A 20229-nucleotide genomic window follows, 5' to 3' on the forward strand; every position below is an offset into this window, starting at 1 on the left:
GGCGATTAGGAATTAGTCGACAAAATCCCAATTTTGGGAGGTAAATCCCATTTCAAAGTTGGCGGCAGAAGAGTTTTAAACCATAACTTGCTATAATGGCCGTCCACGTTTGTAACCAGCTCAGAATGTCGTTAGAATACACACGTCTGTATGACATGCGTGCGGGAACCTCTAGAATATTTGGCGATGAGGAACGGGGCGACGAAATCCCCATTTTTAGGACATAAATCCCATTTCAAAGTTGGCGGCGGAGCGAGCCGAGCGAGCGAGGGAGAGAGAGAGAGAGCGGAAGCTTGGCGCTTCGGCCTAAAGATGGCGACACTAGGATTGTTGATCTCAGGAGGTGTTCTGTCAGGGTAGGAGTCTTGACCTTCGAGTTTGGAATATATGAACCTTATAACTGCCGTCGGAGCGCCGCCCCCCCCCAACGCTCCCTTGCCCTTAGAACTGTCGTTGGTCTGGTAATGCCCAGGTAGAGATACCCCGTGGGGGCCTTCCCCCGAGTGGTTTTGGAGGGCCAATTCCGGGGGGCAGTCTGAGGGCCGAGGTATACCTCGAAGGAGGAGGAGAGTCTTCGAGTTTTAGCTTGGGGGGGCGCATTTAGGGCCCCCTCCACTCCCAGGGGGGCAAATACCCCGCCTGCCCCTCGAATTGCATGCTCGGGGGCGAGGGCTTCTCGGTAGGTGGGTAGGAAAGGCGAATTTGGGCCCCCCCCCCCGGACCAGCTGCTAGGATTTCATCCCCCCTTCGAAGGGCTGACCTCCATACCCTTCTAGGGGGCTTCTAGGTCGTAGTAAGGTGACCTTATTTGACCTTTAGGATTACAGGTAGGTCTAGGTTACGCTTTGGGTCGAGTACGTAAGAAAATGCCCCAGATTCCAGGTCGAGGGACTGGGGTAGGCTACCCAGGGGGCTAAAATCTAATTTTTTTTGGGGGGGGGCTAAGTCAAACTGCATGCTTTTTGACCCTTAGGACTGCAGGTAGGTCTAGGTTATGTTTATTGTTCAATATCGTCCATAAAATGCCCCAGATTCCGGGTCCAGGGCAGGCTACCCAGGGGCTAATGTCTAATTTTGGGGCATTTTCACTAATGTCTAATTTTGGGGCATTTTCAGCTAGGGCATAGCCGAGAGTGAGTAGAGCATCCGAATTTCGTCGTGTATAGGCCTAACAAGTGCCCTAGGCCCAACTTTGAGGGTAACCCTGCAGTTTCGTAGTCGGGGTAGGTCATTGGTCGCCAAATTTAAGTATCGACGCTCCGTTAATTGTATATGCCGGGCTAACTTTTCGTCCAAAATGTGGCGACGTGGTTTTCATGATAGATTCCGATGCGATCCGAATCGATTTATAATTTTTGCCGCACAGGATTATGCTCTGTTGAGTCGCTTAAGTTCGAACCATCTTTTAGACACTTTCCAAGGCTAACTGTTCGTCCAAAATTTGGCAGAGTGGTTTACCCCATAGATTTCGATGCGATTCGAATTGATTTGTAATTTTCGCCGCTTAGGCCTATGCTTCGTTGAAATGCTTAAGTTCGAACCGTCTTTTAGACACTTTCTAAGGTTAATTTTTCGTCCAAAATGCGGCGAACTGGTTTTTATGGAAGATTTCGATGTGATTCCGATGGATTCAATCGTTTATGTCTTATAAGCCTATGCTCTGTTGAAACACAAACTATGATTTTTTTAAGACCTTCTAGTAATGGGCTAATTGGGTTCTCCCACCGTGGGTTAATGGGTTGAGGAAAGAGTGAAAATTAGTGTTAAACAGCATTGCACAATAACCTAACCTAACCTGGGATGCCAATTTTTATTAGGGACCCAGTTGGAAGCCGGTCAGAAAAGAATTAAATGCTTAAATCACGATATAGTTGGTAGGAGAAATATATATAGTGACATTTAAATCAACAGTCACAATCCACAAAATTTTATAAAGCAGGGAAATATAGCAAGATGTAGCCTTCTGGGATAATACCTCTTGCCTAACCTCACTTTTACCTAGGGTACAGGGTCCTTACCTGGCCTGTGGGTGGCTAATCCTAAGCTGGCTCAAAGGACCATAAATCATATAATGAAATTCACAAATTCAACTCGGCCTAACCTTACGTACTAGGTCCCAGGCTAGTTGGTAAGGTCCCCCCCCCCAATTTGCCCCATAGCATTGCGTCAGGTCAGAATACATCCAGGTTTGTGAACGTGAGAATTTATGATGTTTAAACAGTTAAATGCAGTCAAAAAAGTCAAACAAAAGCTCCTATGAGCACTGTGTAATAGTGTACGTGCTTTGAGTGCCTATCGCCTGCCAATTTTGGCTTACGTCCAAGACCGTGAGGGATAAACATATTTAAAGCAGAAGCACCGGGCTTAGGAAATGGTGTAGGGCTTCATATTTTTGCCATTGAATACTGGACTTATTAATTTCCCCCCCTCTGTGAAAATACCACCAAAATGACCATCGTTCGACCGTATCAGATTTAAAATTTGGTGCTGCTAGAATTAAGGTATAAGAATATTACTTGGCATATTAATCCATTACCTCCACTTCGTTAGACAAGTAAGGATGTAGCCTAAAGGCTTGACCAGTCGTTTACAAATGGCGTGAATAGAACATGTATCAGAATCATGGGAAAAATATATTCAAATTTCGCCAGTTTTTTTAATGAATGCTATGTTGAATACACACATACAGTAACTCATTTTGTGACAGTGGCTAGGCTACATCATCACAGCAGTTCAAAACCTTGACTTGAGAGTAACAAGTTGTTAAAATGAAATGAAAGTATTATGATGTCAGCACATAACACAAAAATGAATGAAAGGTATTACCTGTTCAGCCCCCTCCCCAATGTGCTTCATTACAAATACTGCAACACTGCAAATCACTGACCATGGTGTCACATTGTCTAATATTTTTGCGTAGAAGCAAAATGCCTTAAACTCTGCAGGAAAACATCATTTTAATACATGTTGCTTTGAGTGGGCCTGACCCAGCCCAAACTCATAGGATAGCCAGTAGCCTATTAGGATAACATATGATAGCCTCCATAACTATAATGTGTGTTGGTGGGAGTTCATCATTCTGTATCTATTCCCATTTGTTTACGTGGGCTTGTTGCCTTGTAAAGGATTCACCATTACGTCTGCATTTATTTTTACATGTTCTTGCGATTTGTAGGGGTCGTTAACTTCAAGTTAGCTTATACAAGACCATAAGCTATTTGTATAAACCTGATTGATGAACTAATATGTCGAGGAGTGCAAGAGAGATGTTATAACTGGCTGCGGCTCAGTTTGGCATGAGATAAAAAAATCACGTATGATTCTTTTGATGGTATGGTAGGAAAAGTTATCATGGGGTAACGAAGCTCATGTAGAGATCGGACCACCTTATGCCACCTTGTACGACTTATTTTATGTCACTTATAAATATGGATGGTCACTAAGTAGTCAACACAAACTTAATTTCAAAAAATAAATTGATGTGCATTTAGTTGGGAATTTTTCATTCTGTTATTTTCAAAGTTTTTGCATTCAGTAAAACCTGTATGATTATTTTGACTACAAACATTGAACGTCAGTAATAGCTGAGTCATTCTTGAATCAAGAGAACATTAGCCTAGCCCATGATTGTAAGATTGTAAGTGCACTGAGTGTTTGGCTAACTTTTCTGTAGCCTAGCCCTGGTGAATTCTGTTTTACGTACACTAACTTGGGACTCCCTCCTCCTCTTGTTGTCTTGAACTCAAGAACAGTAATGGAATAGACAGATGGCTACATTTGTGCCAGTGATGCCAGAACTGAAAATAAGGCTGTGCAAAAGCCAGTTCTGTTATACTACGGCAGCAACGAGGTGTCGGTGCAAGTGATCAAACTTTCATGGACGACATGAGTTGACTTTTATGAGTGATAAAGAAAAAGAACACCTGGAAAATGCATTAACCCATAAGGGACGGATTGAGCCTCAGTGTGAAGTATAACAGGTTTGGGGAGGTGGACGGATTGAGCTTCAGTGTGAAGCAGAATTATGCACCACTGATATGGTAATAATGATTCGAAACAAAGGTGCCAATACTTCTATATGCTATAAATTCACTAATGGCAACTTTTATATAGATGTGAGAGTTAGGCCAGTATCAGTAATGCTTGTGACTTCAAGGGGGAAAGTACTGCGTCTCTCTCTCTCACATGAGTCTTTTTGTAAATTTGCTTGTAAATATACAAAGGCGTTGCTGTTGTTTTTTGTTTTTGTCTTTTATGATAGTATGTCAGTTTTAAATGTAATTGTACAAAGAAAATTGCAAAGAAATATTAGAAAAAGCATGTAAAAGTAAAAAAAAAGTTACTGAGTCTTCCTTCTCGTAAATTTACGTGAATATTTTGCAACAAATATGCCGAAAATTTGTTACCGCTTTTATTTCATATCTGTTTTGATATTGTGTGAGCAGTAATAATAATCTTACAAAATACAATAAATTTATTTATTAGAAAAAAACATATACTGTATAAGTTGGTAAAATTTACGATTGTCTTGTAAATGCGGCCCCACAAGGGGTTGTAAATAGTAATTTTCAACTTCTCGTGGAAGGTAGGGAAAATTTTTTAGAATTTTTTTATTGTACAGTGTGAATGTACGTGTCATTCTCTTTCCATTGATGTGATTTTTTTTTTTTTTTTTTTTTTTTGCCGACCTCAAAGTTTCCCCGGTCTGGGGTGCTGCACATTGATAAAATATGCCGTCCCTTAAGGGTTAATGATGAAAGAAGACTACAGTACTGTGATCTAAGGCATTCTAAAACTGTAATATATAAATTTTGAAAAATATCGTGGATTACGCCCTTTGGGATTTTCCTCATAGAGCTGTTGGCTCATGGTTTATGTGCATGATTTCAAGGGAAGCAAAGCGTGATTCGTGACAGTTCATTTTTCAGCCAAAGGCAAGGTGCAGAAGTTAGCTATTGGGATGCAAATTTAGATTTGCCTTCTACTGTTATTTTTCGTGCATGCAAGAAAGGTACTTGATAGTTAGAAGAGACGAGTGGCCCCCCAGGACATTGATAAAGTGAAAAGCAGACAGATTGCCCCATTGTGTACCAAAAGCTAATTTGGTTTAAGTTTGTAGTATTCCAGTTACACGAAAATCCAGTTCATAGGCGCAACTTGTAAGAAAGTTGTGAATGTTGATTTGAAAAATATTAATGAATAAACTAAGCGTCAGAATACCAGAAAAGATTTTAGTTCTAAAAATTCTTATAATTCAACTACGAACTGAAAGTAACTGAAGTTGAACAAGTGAAGAAACCAAGTTTGCTCTGACAGGTTAGATTGAATCTCAAGAATGTTTCCAGGATGAATTTTCCAAATACTGCACATAAGTGCACACTGTTTGAGGCTTTGCCATTATACTGACTAAAATGCTTTATTCCAGGTATTATGGGGAGTTTAGGCGGCACTGTTGCCAGAAGCATTGAGAGTCGTGGCATCGTGACTTGTCCAAATATCAGCCGTTTTATCAGCAGTGGCGGCACAAGCTCGACAGGACCAAATTTGGCAGCCCTATCGAGTTTGGCAGCCTTGTCTTCAGCGATGGAAACAACGCCCAACTCTTCCACATCAATAGCAGCAGCTAGCAGAAGATTGTACGTCAAAGAGTTGCTTAGAACGTTTCAAGGTTTACCTAGGTATGCTTTGTTCTATCAATAGCTTGAAAATATGCTGGGGTTATGCTTGCATTTAGAAGACTGCACAGTATTGCTGATGTAAAAATAAATACCCATATTCTGTAAAGTTTTAAGAAACTCTCAATGAAATACTTTTGCAATCTCAATTAGTTTCATGCTATGAGACTGGTCTTTCTTGTTTAACTGTATTCAAAATAACAGCTTGTCTTCTGTTAAGCCTTAGATTTTCACCAACAGTCCACTTGAGAATTGCTACCAAGACTTTCACCAAAAGACTTTCACCAACAGTCCACTTAAGAATTGCTACCAATATTTTTATTGTTTGGGGTTTAATTAATACTTGTTTGTTAGCAGTGGGTGTAGGACTTTAGCTTGCAAGTACTGTATTGCATTTGTTGTCAATTATACTTTTGATGTTTGCATCAAATTGTCCATAATGATGCAGCAATCACAGAAAATTACTCACCTGATATCTCTGCCACCTGACCACTCTGTAGAGGGTATAATGCTTGCAGTGTGCCTTGAGCATTTACTGCTTGCAGTTTTTCTTACCTGGCACACTGTGGACAATTCTAAATATCCTTTACAGTGTCCAATCAGGCACTGCTGTAACATCTTCATCCATTCTCTATGTATGTTGTAATCTTGATATTAACTCATCTTTCTCAAATACTCAACTTATTTGAGAACAGAATCCTCTTGTGAGCTCCATGAGTCTTGCAGTGAGAATCACTGTCCTGTTAAATGACTTGATGATAATGAAAGTTTCAATAATATTTACGGTGGCCACCTTCCATATTGGTAATTATAACATCAATAGTGGGTGTTTTCCTTAACAGTAGTAATAATAAAGTAATGGTCCTCCTTAAGATTAGTGATTGCTATTTGCAGTGCTGATTACATTAATGGCCATCTTCCATAAGAATAGTAATGACCACGTTACATAAGAATGATAGTGGCCATCTTCGATTGGTAGTGATGACAGTAAACGGCCAGCATCCAAAATAATTATGATGTCAGAGAGTCAGGTGGGAAGATCCCCGAACGGGGTAAATGACAAATTTTTTGTATGTATGTTTTATTTATGTTTTATTGCATTCACATTTTTCACAAGTAGACATTCCATTCTCTGAGAGCGTGTTTTCCAAATGAGAGTTTGCTCATTTTGGATAATAATAATAATAATAATAATAATCATTAGTGTAGAATAATAATAATAATAATAATAATAATAGTAATAACCAGCTTTGTAGAATATTTTTCTGTGCTAGGGATAAATTGGAATATTTAATTTTGTTCAGTAGCTCAGTGGTTGAAACTTAACCCGTTATTATTTAGTAGGTATACAGGTGTCACTTTCACAGGAAAATAGTGCAGCATGGATATGTTTTGTTGCATCTGCATTATATGTTGACTGGAGTTTCATATGAGCAAGTGATAGGTGTTATGAGCTTGAAAAAATATCATGTAAAGCAAATAGTACAGTACTTTTAATTTGTTGTTATAGTTTGCATTAGTAAGACTGGTATACCTCTAACCTTCCATGTTCTTTGGAAGCTTGAATTTCAAGTCATTGGCTCCTTTGGGCTTGTTCCACATGAGTAGGATTCATCTTATGAATAATAATTAGAATGATGATTACATAAGGGTAAATTGAGTCAACATAAGTGTCGACAATCTCTTGCTAAGCACCATATCAATCTCAAGAGGTTGGTCAGATAGTAGGAAACTGGTCCCTATTCACTGCATTATAATCAATAAATATTAAAAAAATCTCAGGCATGTTTTAAAAAGCAAGAGTAAAACAGTTTGGAAATTATGCAAAGCATTATGTTATACTTATGCTTACAACCTCCATTCCATCCTTAATATTCTGGATGGTGGTAAATATTGTTCCTTGACTGGTAAACTGTTACTCACTAGTGCCTGACCGTTAAGCTAGTATGAAGCAGTTGACTACAGTGCGTAGTTTCCAGATTAGCCATAAGTGAAGAAAATTATATCCAAAATGCCATCTTTGTCTTGAAACATTTAGATTAAGCTCATCAATGAAGTTTAATTTTCTTTGTAAAAAAGAGTTTTTTTTAAAGGTCATGGCAAAATCCTGACTTGATATGTGATTGCCATAGTCAGAGTGTTCAATTTTCCTGGCACAGTGCTGTACCTGTGTAAAGTTTTAATAGGGAGACACTGAGACATAGAAAACCATAAAAGATTGTTGTATATTAGATAACCCGGTTCTCTTTCATAACACTGTGCTTAAGTAACTTCATGAAAGTTGAAATAATTGTAAAATTGTAACTAGCATTTAAGAATATTTAGGGTACCTCAAATAGTTACTAGGGCAACCTCTGACCTTATTTTTGGTATTGTTTTGGAAACTTACAAAACACTAACTACCAGTTATTCATCTTCCATGCTGGACTGCTCATATGACATGGTACAACATGCACTTGTTAAACCTAAGATTTTAAATTGAATAATAAGTCAAGATTGAGCAGCTAATGACTGGAAAATATCTTGTTAGTGTTCCAATGGTTATTAGACAGTAAACAATGTACTTCAGACTTTGAATTACAGTAATTAACTTGTTGACTTGAGTAAAGTATATGTTACTTTTACTGCTAATTTGTCTTGACCATTGTTAAGGTTGTTTGAAAGTTATCCCGTGACTCAGTTGCTCACTTACATGTTTTGTTATTGAAAATGGTATTGTGTCATCAGTTGTTAAACAAGCAATCTGTTCTGAATTGGATGATAGGTAACTCTCCCTGTTTTCTTTCAGTGTGGAGTATGAACATAATCCCTTTAAAAGTAGTGGAAGCAGTATGATGGGTTTGCACAGCAATTTTGGGAGCAACTCCGCTCCTCCACCCTTGGATTTATCGGAGTTCCCGTCTCTCTCATCCAAAAACACTGGTAGTTCTCAACCCAATCCCATGGCTGGTAGACAACCTTACGGTGAGTCTACGCTCTGTAGGTATTCTTGTGTTTTATGTATGCATTTAGAATTAGAATCTTTTCTCAAATCTTCTCTATGTAGTTGTACACGTAGATACTGCGTGATAGGGGTAGCAACACATTTCTTTCTTGAATGATATTCTTCAGTGAATGAAGCAGCCTTTTTCACTCTCTTTGGCTTTTAAATGTTTATATACAGTGTTTGGTGATGATTTCGTTCAATTTTGGATATTTCTAATTCATTGAGCTGGAACATGTCAAGGTATTCATATTTCGTGACGAACTATTTGCAAGTATCACTTTAGTATTGTGGTGTACTTTCTTGGGATGCGGGGATGTACAAGATTTATCACCTTGCATTTGTATATATAGATTTAAAGTAAGACTTTTTATTACTGCTTTACTAGAATGTTTATTAATGTTTACTTGAAGTTTTATTTTCATTAGATGACTTCTGATTGTCAGATTTTTATCAGTCATTTTTGTGAAATGAATGTTTTGTAGGTCATGACTAGTGTCAGCATTTTTATTTTTACTTGGTCACACTCCTTGGTTTTTATACTCAAGCTTAGTTCATTTTAATTTACAGAGAGGGTTTTTAAGGATGTGGTTCTAACAGTGCATGTCCCTATCTTCTTAAAAACTGTTGCTCTTCATTTGTCTTCTGTACTTGTTCAGTGTTGGTTTCTCTCTCTCTCTCTCTCTCTCTCTCTCTCTCTCTCTCTCTCTCTCTCTCTCTCTCTCTCTCTCTCTCTCTGTTTGTAGAAAAATACTTTAACAGTTTTAAGTTTTTGTTCAGTCAATACTTTTGCTGTATCTGTAGAAATGTAACACTGTGCTGTTTATTTTAGGAATGTCTTTAATGTCAATAAAATCCTTAAAATATTAGTAGAAGTACAAATTGCAGTTTTAGTTAAGCTTGCGGCCAATAGGCCAGAATTAAGAATTTCAATTCACTCACAACTCAGTTTTGTATAGAGTTTGGTTGTCATGTTATGGATCTTTGTCCTTTTGTACCCCTTTTTCACTTCCCAGCTTCCCGTGTTATGAGTTTAGACGTACATCATGTTAAGTGAAGTTATTTATGAGCCTTCTTAGTGCAACAGCAGTTAGGAGCTTGAATGAATGTTCAATTTAGAGATTGCTAAAAAGATGCTATAAGAACAGTTTTGAGTAAAGAGGCAGTAACTACAGCTGTGGCTAAAGTTATTCAAGAATTTTGAAGATATTTGTTCAAGACACAAGAGCTAGTTATGCAAGAAAGATTTAAGATATACTGTAACTGACAGATGAAAGGGGCCTGCCTGATGGGCCAATTAAGGACTGGTATGACTACTACCAAAAATAAACAGGTGATGAACAAGGAATTTGTTCCTGTGCAAATACAAACCTTCACCTTTTATATAGGAATGTGTTCAAGGACAGCTAGATTGGTCTTGGAAACTTACCAAAGTAGATGAGTGGTGAGGCTACTGCCCAAATGCTGGTCTACATCTCGTTTCTTTGGATGTCATGCTAACTTTTGAGTGTTGTGTTTTTGAAGCTGACATTGCTTTGGATACCAGCCTTACAGGACCAAAGGTAGTGACAGCAACAGCATGTGGACTGGTGTACAGACTTCAGAAACTTAATACCAAGACGACTTAGGCTAGCACCTGTCTCGATTGGGACCATGGGTTTAGAGGGATTTGTACGTAGTTGATCACAACGTCCAAATTAAAGTCAGGAGCCACCACAGTGACTGCTGAGTTTCAAGGGACAGTAACTAAACTTCAGACTTAATTTGAATGACCATGGCAGAAAAAGACTCCAGATCATAATAGGGGAGATTCCCATTTCTGGAACTAAGACTCTTATTTATTCTGCTGTTTATTGATTCTGATAACTGAAATTGAGACTGAGGTGTCGGGAGTTGGAAAAGTTGAGGTAGATGTAAGCAAAGAAGGTCATAGAGGAGGTTCCCAAGGTTACAGGAGATTGCATCATATCAACCATTGAATAACTTCTACTGATAAAGTCATGGTCACCACCTTCACAACCCAGATCACAATTTCCAAGCCTCAGACAATGTCTGCAAAGATCTCCATTTGGATGCAGGAGCCACATCATCTCTGACTAAGAGTACCAGTAGCCTCTCTCACACTTGAGGTTCTCCAGTTCACAGGTGTCTCAAATTAAGAATTGGGAGCACACACCTACAAGGCCACCAGTAGATAGGAGATTAAGCTGTGCAGGAGAAATCCCATCGCAAAATCATTTTGGAGTAGAACGCTGTCTTTGTAAGCCCTCTAGCCCTCATGCAATTAGTAAGAAGTCCCCTTAGGGGAGCAGTGCCTTTAGTGCACCTCATGTGGTGCACTGTAGGCATTACTTAGGGTTCTTTGCAGTGTTCCTAGCTGCAGCCTCTTTCATTCCTTTTTCTCTACCTTTGTTCATATTCTTTTTCTTCCACTTGACTTACCACCCTCGTTCCTTTTTCACTACCTCCATTCATATTCTTTTTCTTCCACCTGACTTATCATCCTCTCTAACAATTGTTTCACATTGCAACTGTGAGGTTTTCCTCTTGTTACACCTTTCAAACCTTCTTACTGCCAGTTTTCCTCTCAGCGCCGAATGACCTCATAGGCCCCAGTGCTTGGCCATTTGCCTAAATTCTATAATCTAATCCAATCTAATTAGTAAGAAGTAGGGCAGTAGTGGTGACCAGCAATTCAGTGACAGTAGCATTCTTGAGACACAAGGTCAAAGTTCCTTGTCACCTTGCAGTGGAGATCTTCATTTGGGCAGAAGTAAACAAAGTAGACATTGTAACCAGGTTCATTCCAGGAATGCACAAAATACTTGTGGAAGGTCTAAGCAGGGGCAGTTAAGTTCTTCCACTAGAATGGCTACTGCATTCAGAGATCTGCAAGACTTTTTGATAACAATTGATCACTCCATTGGTAGATCTTTTTGCTCTGAGCTGCCTTCTATTGTGTACCTTTGGATCCAGGTAGTTTATGCATAATTCTGCTACCACTCCTCTTGTGTGCAGACCAAAAAAGCTGCATTGTCCTGGACATATGAAAAACATAGTGTGGGTTTTATATATGTATGAGTTGTGCTCTAGTTTGATAAAGATGATACCAAAAGGAGTATTTGATTGTGCATCTTAGACACCAGTTGTTTGGATTTTATGGTGTTGAGAATCGTAACATTTTTAAGATCAACTTTAGTTAGGTCCTTTTATGAATTTTTTGCTTGAAAAATTCGGAATTGGTTAATGAATAATGGTTAGATCTATTTATATGCTCAAATCTGTGGTGTGCAAGTGATTTGCTTTATTTTCATTGTTTTCTAAAGGAATTCATGCTTGTATATATTTTGTTAGTTTGTTTTCCAGTTTACTAGAATTACTACCTTAAAATTATTGCTGATCTGTGGTCACTCACTTTTCATTAGTTTGATGACACTGTATTACTGTGACCTTATTTCTTTGCAGTTGGTATGGTCAAACAACCCACTCCTGAAACATCAGAGTTTACCATGAGTAGTGAAGATTTTCCAGCATTACCTGGATCACAAGCAAACCCAACGGGTAAAAGTAAGTTGCGATCTGATTGTGTCAGGGGATATTTTTATTTTGCCAGTGCATATAAATCTCAATTTATCCGATAAAGAGTATCCTATTTATTCCCTGTTCAATAAGTTGATTAGTCAAGGCATTTCGTTCTAAACAGACATAAAATGAGAACACAAAAAAAAGTTGGCAAAATGGAAAATTGTGGTAGAAAACTCAGGAATGTTTGTTTAAATTCTGCATCTGATTTTGCTTAACTAAATAAACTAAGGCAGCTTCTCAGCAGAAAAGAAAATGTTCATAACACAAGGGTGCAGTGAAAAAATCAATCTGCTTCAGTGAGTATTGAGTAAAGTCAGTCATGTTTTATTCCTTCATGAAACAGTGGCAACATAGAATGCAAATACTGTAAAGAGACTTGTTCCAAAATGTGTCTTGTGTAAGCCTTACATATATATATTTTTCAATTTGTTAGTATTTGTCTCAGGAGAGATGGCCAGCTCGCATGTGACGCGTCAGCATTTTTCCATGTCCAAAACTTGGCCAAGCAGTTGTTTCACTAGCACAAACAATGTCTTTCATAACTACTCCTGTTAATACCAGCAGCCCAGTTCTGAGAGTTGAGAACTTTAATTGTGTGGACTTGTTAAGCGGTTTTTAAACTACATAGTAGTGCATCTGCTGCTGCCCAAGTTCATTATGTTTTAAATGAGTGCAAAGATGTTATAGTAACATTTTCTCCTGTTCTAATTAGTATTTGTTCATTGTATCCAACTAATCATATGGTCACACCAGTCACACCAACCTGTTCATATTTCATGAGAAGAACTGTACTCTAAGTACCTGTATCCTTCTGAATATACTTCGTCTGCCCCCAGACTGTTATGAATATAAACTTGCTATCTTGGCTATATCATATTTTACCATTATTTTTGGTGATAGTTCACCATTCGGTACTCTATTTCTCTTATTCAGTTACCTTCCATCCAGTATTTTTTATGAGAATAAGTAGTAGGATTTATTATGATAATGCTGTCTTGGGTAAGTGCTCATGTGAGAAGTTAAGTATGTCAAAAATCCTCTCCAGTACTTTGCTTTAAAACAACTTTCAAGTTTGAAGGCACTGTACATACGTCCGAGTACAGGCAATAACTTGTCAAGGTGACATTTTTCATCATTCCCAATATAATGGTTTTTGCCTTGCGTGGACAGGGTTGCGTCTGGCTTGAGTGAAAGGTTGTCCATTCTTTGTGGAGTATACTAACCGGAAAAAGTTTTCTCACATTTCCCAGATGACGGTCTCTCTGGGAATGAAAAGAAGTCCAGTTCAAGTGCCAGCACAGATACCTTATCGGATGCGGCGATTGTCATAAGACCTGTGGAAAAGAGTCAGGCGAAAAGAGGGATACAAACCTCGCATGATGGTAAGTATTAGTGTAACTTGTCATATTTATTTTTTATACTTATTTTTCATGAAAAAATAAAGTTGACCTTTTAGCAGAAAAGTGTAAGGTAGAAGTAATGCTAACACATAATTGGTTGGTGCTTCTTGGGTCATTTAGGTGCATTGTTGTAACACTAATTTTTTTTTTCGTCCCTTAATAGGAAAAGTTACCAATATCCCCGGGGGCATGGTAACGGATCAGTTTGGTATGGTGGGCCTCTTAACATTCATCAGAGCGGCAGAAACGGACCACAATCTTGTTTATCTAGCTTTAGGGTCTGATCTCACGACACTGGGACTTAATCTTAATTCTCCGGAAAATCTCTACCCCAATTTTGGTGGTCCATGGGCGGAAACTCCCTGCCGACCCCAAGATATTGACTACCATGTACCCCAAGAATATTTAACAAACCAACAAATCAGGTAAGGTGTAACAGTAGTAATTTGGTATAGATTGTGTGAGTAATGGTAATATAAGTTTCGGAGTGATTGCATAGTTATGTTTAGATCAGGGCTAATTTTTATCTGTTATTTTATATATTCTGTGATTCCATTATTCAAGGGCTTTTGATTTATTATGGTTTTCATAGCATAGGTTTTTGTCTTACATTAAACATTTTAGGTGTTCATTCAAGAAATTCAACTTATTAGGTTATTTTAGGTAATGGAGGGTCAATTATAGTGAACCATGAGAGTGGTTGGCTCTTAAGTGGAAGCACTTAATTCATTTTTGCCACATATAATGTGTACCTTATGAGAGAGTTTTAAGTATTAAAAGATGTAATGCTATCAACTTAGAAGAATGCATTTTGAAGTAATATTGCTGGTATGTAGCTATAGTTAAAATTACACAGAAAATCATGTCAGTTGGCAAGCTCAATAAGATTTAAGATGTGCAGTGTACAAAGAAATGTAAAAAGTTAAGCTTTAATAGATAAATGGTCTTGATGGATTGTAGAATTGTCTGGAAAGTTTGTCTCAAAGATCAAGAACAAAGGATGTGCAGGGGTGGAGTTCATGTAAAACATAAGTTCATTATTTATGGAATCTGCTTTTGTAGAAGTTACGGGAACCACCCAGTATACAAGCTCCCTGTACAGGGGTAGTGCCATCGTCAGTGCACCTTATGCAGCTCACTGTAGGCATCGTTTAAGGCCCTTTGCAGCGTCCCTTCAGCCCCTAGCTGCAACCCCTTTCATTCCTTTTACTGTACCTCCGTTCATGTTCTCTTTCTTACATCTTTCTTTCCACCCATTCTTACAAATAGTTTCATAGTGCAACTGTGAGGTTTTCCTCCTGTTACACCCTTCAAACCTTTCAACTCTTAACTTTCCCTTTTAGTGCTGAATGACCTCATGGGTCCCAGCAGTTGGCCTTTGGCCTAAATGCCATCTTCCATTAGTATACAAGCTAACCAACCTCGGACTGTAAGTGCGTCATCCAAGGGATCAGAGAGGTATTTCAGTTAGGTATACTATAGATGGTAATTTGGATTCTGTTTTCTCCCCTCTGCTCTAGCCTAATTACTATATACCATTTCCTTTTCTTTCATTTCTTTTGGTGTCTTTTTCACATAGTTGTCTTACCTTCCTTGCCATGATCAATTTATTGGTCTGGTTAAACCATTTGGTAACTTCTATTTAAAAACACATCTTTTGGGCAAGTCCTTTGAGAGTTTAGCTTTGTAAGTACCTTATAACAATTGTAATGATATGTATGATGACATTCATCATACTAGTTCAACACCATAGGACAAAAGGGATTTCAGATCTGTAGTAATACAGTATTTTATATTCATTATTGTGCCAAGCAAGCTGTCTCTCTAATTAAGAGTCTTTTCTTTCAGAGGAAAATTGGCACCGGTGAAATTCGATAGATATGGAGAAGACCTCTTGTTTTATATGTTTTATTCTAATGCTGGTGATATGCTACAAATACTAGCTGCAATGGAATTGTGAGTACTGGCTATGCTCTCTCTCTCTCTGAAACAATATTTTTTCTATAGACAAGTAGCATAGATTATGTTGCTCATTAACGTATTGGATTGAGTACAGAAATTCTGTTAGATTCCTGTTGTAGATATGATATGCTATATTACTTTTATAGTTGTAAATTAACAGTGTGTACTGAGATAACTTATGAAATTATGGCCTCTTGTTGGTGCTTTTGTGTAGTAGTGACTGTGGAAAAGAGAACATAGAAATGTGTAAAAACTTGAATATCCCTATTGATTGCTTTTTTTAAAATCTATAACCTTACGTCCCACTTCCCAAGCGCCATGTTTATTTTATGAGAGTTGAGATATTTAACTAGTTTTGGAGTTTTTGACTGTTCCCTCCGTGACAAAATTGACTTCCAGCAGTAATTGAATCTTAACTTCATTTACAGGTACAACAGAGACTGGAGATATCATAAAGAGGAAAGAGTTTGGATTACGAGAGCACCAGGCATGGCACCAACGGAAAAAGGGCCAAGCTATGAGAGAGGCACGTACTTCTACTTTGATGCCCAGGTGAGCCTGTTATAGTTATATTGATCCTGTGACTGAAGAGTTTTCAATGATTCGTTTCAGTAAAAACTAAATTTGCAGTAGATTATGCTCGACTTGACAATTTAATGTAGTTTATTATTTTTGGAATGTTGCATACAAGTATTGTTACATGAAGTTGCTTAAGAAAGTATTCTTCATCTAGTAACAATGTATTTTATAAAGAGCCAAGATATGTTTGGAAAGGTATGAAGAGCAAATTTAAATCTCTGAGTTTTACAACAAACAGGAATTTTTTTTTCGTATGGTAACGGTATCTTTTGAGATTCTTGCCCGAGAAAGTATTCCTTGCTTTGAACCGAAACATTTCTGTATTCCAGAATTGGCGAAAAGTCCCCAAAGAATTTCACCTTGAGTATGACAAGCTTGAAGACCGGCCTCACCTACCCATTCCAGGATACCCTCAGAATTATCCACCCTCTTCTGCACTGTGACTACTCTCACCACTGCCATGCCCAGTACATTGTAGATGGGCTTAGGTTACCAGGTTACCTATGCCTAGATTTTTGTGGTTGAATCAAAGCAAGATTTACCAAAACTGATATTTTATTACAAAAAATAAAAAGAAACCGAGAATGAACCTGTCCATTTAAAATCTTCCAGTTGCAATGCGTGTTAATCTGTACAGTAAAAATAGTGCATTAATTTTTTATCCGTGGCTTTTTCATAAGAGGGGCAGAGCCACAAAGAGAAAGCCCTGAATAGTCGTTCGCATCACACGGACGTGTGCAACCACGGGATTTGACCCCTCGTGACATCATGACACCTTTTTGATAAAGAGAGAAAAAAAAAAAAAGATTTGATAAATTATGCTTTTGGAAAAACCTTTATTTTTCTATTAGAATTCTTTTGAAGTTAGATATATTTTAGCTTGATGCTAAGGTAGATCTAGATCCTAAGGTTGAACTACTGCCTTTTATTATTATGTTATTTTGCTTTATTTTAAAAGCATGAGGCGAGCATTCATCACAAATGGAAGGCTCATCCTTGAATATGGTGACTTTTGTCACACAAACAGTAATAGTACGGGTGGTCAAGCCCACTTTGCTGTGTGGAAGAGGTCTTGGGCTCTTAAACAAATGTACAGTCACTATGTCTTGTTGCCACAGAAGGTCCCACCGGCACCTTCCATGGCAGTCGAGTCGAGGAAATGTCAGCGCATGCAAGGGGTCATGTCAGTTGTCCTACAGAATTTGCTTTATTAAAGGGTGCCTGTTATAGTAATACTTCTGCAAGCTTCCAATGTTTCAGCACTGAGGTATGTGGACATTATAATTTGGTAAATGCTGTGACAAACTGGTATTGGTAATTATGACAAATGGCCGAGAGGAGGAAGATTGAAATTGCCCAAGGTTTATGCATTGGTACCAGAACACATGTTTGAGCTAATGATTCCATCTTAGATTGTCATCAGATTTATACTTTTTGCACCAGTTTTTAAAAGGGTAGCTTTACGTCCTGTAAGTTTCTGGAGATGAGTGTGAGTAGGTAGCATGAATGATTTGCATAGAAGATTCCAAGAGTTTCGGTACTTACATTTCATTCTTGTCACTAATATGTGTGCACTCTTGTAAGTAAGGGTTAGATAAGGAAAAGTTATTGCCTGATTAATTTATTTATGAATGTTTCAGTTATGTTGGTGAGTTGTGAGTGCATGCTTACTTGTAAAAGCTTGGAGATGGTAATTGGAGAATGTGTGATAAATGTTTTGTGTTATAATGAAGGGAAAGGAGGGGGGGCCCAGGGATTAGATAGCTGAATTTACAAAATTTGTTATAAAATTGAAGGTGAGCTTTTTGGAATGTATTTGTTTTAGGTCAGCTACTTCTGAATACCAGTGCAGGTCTTACAATGAGGATGGTACAAGTCTTAAATGAGGGTAAAGCATGACATTTATGATGGAATTATAGACTGTATTTTGAAATTGACTAATCCAAGTGAATTGTAATATATTATTTCATTTTCATTTTTAAGTTTTACTCTTGTAACAATGTATATATTTGCTGTACATATGGTCATCAGTTTCTTAATGTGAAATAGATACCAAATACACAACTTTCAAGAATTTTTCACATTAACTCAGAATAGCTTGGAATAGTCAACATTTAAAATACAGTAGGGGCTTGTGGAGGCTGTGTGGAAGCTTGATATTCTTCTCCCATTTGTAATGGTAACAATGTTAAAAGGTTTAAGTAAATTGTTGAGTAGAAACTTGCATTCTGATATTAATTAAATGTGTCTCGGTTTGGTTTTCGTGTTAAGTCATTCGTGTATTTTATGTTGTACTTTTTCTTATTCGGTCTCCGTTGGGTTATGAAAATTTTCTCTTTTGGTTCAAGGTCAAAAAAGTAAGATTGCTGACACATTTCAGTTAGAAAGAGCTTCCCAGATGCTCAAGAGTACAGGAAATATCTTTGATGTCACAGTGTTCACATTAACTCTAGCAAGTACAAAGCTAATCATTTTGCATTGGGAGAGAACAGGTGTTTGTTTCATAATTGGTTTTAGTAAATATTTCATTACATGAACATTTTCCTTGATGTTTTTCTTGATGTATGTATAGTTATGTACACAGTCACTTATATTATTCTGTATCAAATAGATCTTCTTTTACAGTAATTTTTTTTTATTATTTGGCCCCCGTGAATTTTGACAAGTGTGTTAATATCTTGCTTGCTTATGAGTTAATGCTGAATATGAAATTTGGAATGCGAGTTAATGCTGAATATGAAATTTGGAATGCTTACAGAATTTTGCATTTCTAAGTTAGGGTTGGTGATAAAAATGAGAGATATTTTTCCCGTGGTGGAAACTTTCTTTACAGTTGTAGCAGCTAAGCAATCAAATGATCGTTGAATTTTCTACTCCAGTTGTCGCCCTTTATTTAATAACTCTTGTGTGATCAGCAGTGTCTCTCTCAGAGTGTGACTCAGTCTGGTTAGACTTTTATGATACCACTAATTATGAATTCTTAACACCAGCAATGGTAGCCAAACAAATCCGAACAGGTACTGATGAAGGAGTAATTAGAAGCAGTTGGTGGAAGTTGAGAATAGCCCCACACAGTCTGAGGAAAATGTTTACATTTCAAATGAAGTATAGAGGGCACTATAACCTGATGCCTTCAAAGTGAAGGGCAACGTCCAGAAGACCTTTTTCAAGAAAAGAAGTACAGTAGTGTAATAAATTATCAGAGGAGCAGAAACAAGTCGTTTTCGAAAGAGATAGGTGGTTAATTCTTCTGACAAAGCTTAGATGTTAACTGTGAGGTCAGATAGGATGGTAAATGAGGCATCTTCCAGCCTGGAGCAAAAAAGGCCAAGTAGCTCATTCAGATAAAAAAAATAGCCTTCCAAGCAAGGGCACACCAACTCACTTTCGTAAAAACATAACTGACTTTGTGTGCTGTGTAATCTATTGTAAATCTTGACTTAATTGTGTGAATAAGCTATGGCTATTGGACAAAATGAAACCCTAAGTTTAGCAGTTTCTTCCTCACAGTTTTGATCTTTCTGTTATTTTAGCAGTGTTTGGCATGTCCCTTTATAACACATGTCAACTGTCAATGAATATGATTATAATTATTCAGAATTTCTGGAGGAAGTTTGATAATGACCATCTTTCCTCAAAAACTTCAGAAGTACAGGTATTAAGAAGTTAAACCTGACCACTGAATTAAAGTTCTTAACTTTCATAGGGCTAGGCAACCTTCTGAAACTTGAGCACTTGATGTAGCAGAAGAAATTTTGCCCAACTTGGTCCTAAACCGAAAGTTTAAGCGCAGGTGACTAACAGCCCTTGAATTACAAGGAAAGTGTTACAGCAACGTCACTAAAGTTTGATAGTCCTAAGTTTTCTTGCCTCCCTTGGGACACTGCCATTCTTGTGGGAGAAAATGCTAGTCTCTTGTGAGGTCATCCCATGAGGCATTGGCCTTCTAAACCAACCTTTCCCAGTCTTTGCTCTGGAGAAGCTCATTTCAGTCCAAAGGTCTTGTTCCTCAAGAGGAACTATTTACGGAGATGAGATAGTCTTG

At 37.8% G+C, this 20229-nt stretch overlaps 1 protein-coding gene across 13 annotated transcripts; it reads left to right on the plus strand.

Moving 5' to 3' along the window:
- Nucleotides 1-229: 229 nt before the first annotated feature.
- Nucleotides 230-18812, plus strand: LOC136845890 (CCR4-NOT transcription complex subunit 2-like). Of its 13 annotated transcripts, none has more exons than XM_067116379.1 (9): nt 230-356; nt 5426-5678; nt 8464-8654; nt 12124-12225; nt 13476-13625; nt 13807-14068; nt 15492-15599; nt 16034-16157; nt 16514-18812. In XM_067116379.1, exons 2-9 carry the CDS (start codon nt 5431-5433, stop codon nt 16625-16627), a joined length of 1299 nt encoding a protein of 432 aa, XP_066972480.1. In that variant the 5' UTR covers nt 230-356; nt 5426-5430; the 3' UTR covers nt 16628-18812. The 13 variants fall into 13 exon arrangements, with proteins under 13 accessions (XP_066972480.1, XP_066972742.1, XP_066973255.1 ...); XM_067116641.1 differs by having other exon boundaries at nt 8464-8639; XM_067117154.1 differs by having other exon boundaries at nt 5426-5636.
- The last annotated feature ends 1417 nt before the right edge of the window (nt 18813-20229 follow it).

The sequence above is a fragment of the Macrobrachium rosenbergii genome, chromosome 1 (genome assembly GCF_040412425.1).
Source record: "Macrobrachium rosenbergii isolate ZJJX-2024 chromosome 1, ASM4041242v1, whole genome shotgun sequence".
In the NCBI taxonomy this organism is placed as follows: domain Eukaryota; kingdom Metazoa; phylum Arthropoda; class Malacostraca; order Decapoda; family Palaemonidae; genus Macrobrachium; species Macrobrachium rosenbergii.